The sequence below is a fragment of the Triticum dicoccoides genome, chromosome 1B (assembly GCF_002162155.2).
Source record: "Triticum dicoccoides isolate Atlit2015 ecotype Zavitan chromosome 1B, WEW_v2.0, whole genome shotgun sequence".
NCBI lineage: Eukaryota > Viridiplantae > Streptophyta > Magnoliopsida > Poales > Poaceae > Triticum > Triticum dicoccoides.
Window position 1 is genome coordinate 562,410,756 of NC_041381.1, and position 2,134 is coordinate 562,412,889.

At 45.8% G+C, this 2,134-nt stretch overlaps 1 protein-coding gene across 1 annotated transcript in view; it reads right to left on the bottom strand.

The window, feature by feature from the left end:
• The window catches only part of LOC119348769 (SNF1-related protein kinase regulatory subunit beta-1-like), a 3,214-nt gene extending 1,351 nt beyond the window's left edge, over positions 1-1,863 (bottom strand). The window contains exon 1 of the mRNA XM_037616760.1: positions 1,556-1,863. Within this exon, the coding sequence (XP_037472657.1) occupies positions 1,556-1,720 (165 nt within the window). The 5' untranslated portion in view covers positions 1,721-1,863. The remainder of the gene's footprint in view (positions 1-1,555) is intronic.
• Between the last annotated feature and the right edge of the window lie 271 nt (positions 1,864-2,134).

The following is a 2,134-nucleotide window of genomic DNA, read 5'->3' on the forward strand; positions in this document are numbered from 1 at the left end:
CTAAAGCATGAACCAATGCACATATCTCACAGTATTATCTGAAAGGTCAATAAAGCACATGGTTTCCATACAGCGAAAGGATTACAATGTTCCAGAGTAGCTTAATACAGTAATACAGGGGCCAAATGCTCCATTTTCTCACGGAGTATGAACTGTTGCTGATCAAATAAGGTGCTAATGTGCAAAATATACTCCTATTTTAAGGCAAGAATCATATTGGGCCAGACAGCATCAAAGACAATATTCAGAAGGGTAAGTGAATCAACAATGAAAGCACCACCATAAATCATTGTATTTGAAATTCAACACCAAATATGATGGTAATACAGATCACATGTTCTTTTGTGTACCTTAATAAGCGCTACAGAATTCAGTTCCAAAAACTATGTACTATTGAACGTCTCGATCACATTTAAGCAGTACTGAATAAAGTGCTTGCTATCAGTTTGTTCATGGATTCCATTTCCACTTATAGTTCCAATCATGAAACACATGTGTTGAGCATGATGCATTGATGCCCCACATACATTTTCTTGAATGGTGTTTATCCCAGTATCAAGACCAAGAGTACAAGAATTGCTCTAAGATGTTGTGCAAACCGCTTAGCACACGATATAGTTTAAACAAATAAGAAGAACTGCCCAGAAAAGAATATCAGGTTGTAACGGTTTGTCGCATACAGCGCAATGTTCGAGGAAATTTAAAGATGTTATCTACTACCTCAGTACCGAAATACTTGTAGTTGGGGGAACTTGTACTAGTTTTCCCCAACTACAAGTATTTTGGTACGGAGGGAGTAGTAACTAGTGCTATGCACCATGTGTGAAAGGTGGACCAACTTGGCCACTGCACCAAAGCAAATCCATTTGCAGAATCCAGAAAATAAGATCAGGGTGTAACGGTTTGTCACAGACCGCGTAATGTTCGAGGAAAATTAAAGATACTATCTAGTAACTAATGCTATGCAGAATGTGCGAAAGGATGACCAACTTGCCCACTGCACCAAACCAAATCCATTTGCAGAATCCAGGTGCAACCAAACGAAATCTACCAGCGCGTCTTCGTCAAAACTATTTTCTTCCACATACATGTTCTAGCTATATCATAAACAACAGCCTACTCTTTAAGAATACCAGGACCAAACTACAAGTTGCATTTAAACCGTGGATCTCTAAGTTAAAACTTGTGCCATTGGCCATCCTTACAACTCCAGTTGTCATTTCAAGTTTAAACACCGGTTGAATTTAATGACTGAAGCAACAGCTAAGAACAATTAACAGAATTTAAAAGGACTAACTTCACAATTAATGCTAAAATAATCGAGAAAAACAGTCTCAACAGAAATAAGCAACTCCGGCGCAAGTAACTAATTTAGTAATTTTACCCATCAAAAATAAACTAATTTAGTAATTTTGATCGCCAATGAGGAACGGAACAGGACCCAGTGCTAACACTTTGATAGCAACAACCATATGACGGAAGAAAAGAAAACATCAAGAACGCCAGATGAGGGTTTCCCTCTTTACCATTTCGGGCAGGAAAAAATCATCATCACCTGCGGCGCGAAGACGTAGGGGACCGGAGGGGGGAGCTCCCGCATCACGGCGTCCGGCGGCGCCGCGGCCTCGGCGGAGCTCCCGCCGACGGGGCCCACGGCCACCTGCTCCATCGGCGCCGCCGCGTGGCCGTTCTCCACCGCCCTGGCGCTCGCGTTCCCCATGCCCAGATCGCCGCTGCCCGCAGCTGCTCACTCCCTCCCGCACCACCCCGCCAGGCAGCACCGCCGTCCCTCTAACGCCGCCCCGAGCAAGTAGCCGAGGGCGAAACCAGCGGGCTCTGGAGATCGCGCGCGCGCTCTGAGTTCAGCGGACTCTGAGGCAGCCACCGGCCGCTTCGCCGGAGGAAGGGGGGAAGGACATATAGGATGGCGACGCACGTGCCCCGCACGCCGTCTCCCCTTGCGCGCCACGTGAATCATCCCCGATTTTCCTTGACGGTTAGATCTGGCGGTTCGGGTCATCCCGACCGCACAGGTATAGCGGTAAACGTTTTCGCTAATGGGTTTTGGATCAAGGGCAGTGTAAGAAGTCAACATTTGTGACTCGGCAATGTTTTCTGTCAAAGATCTTCATGT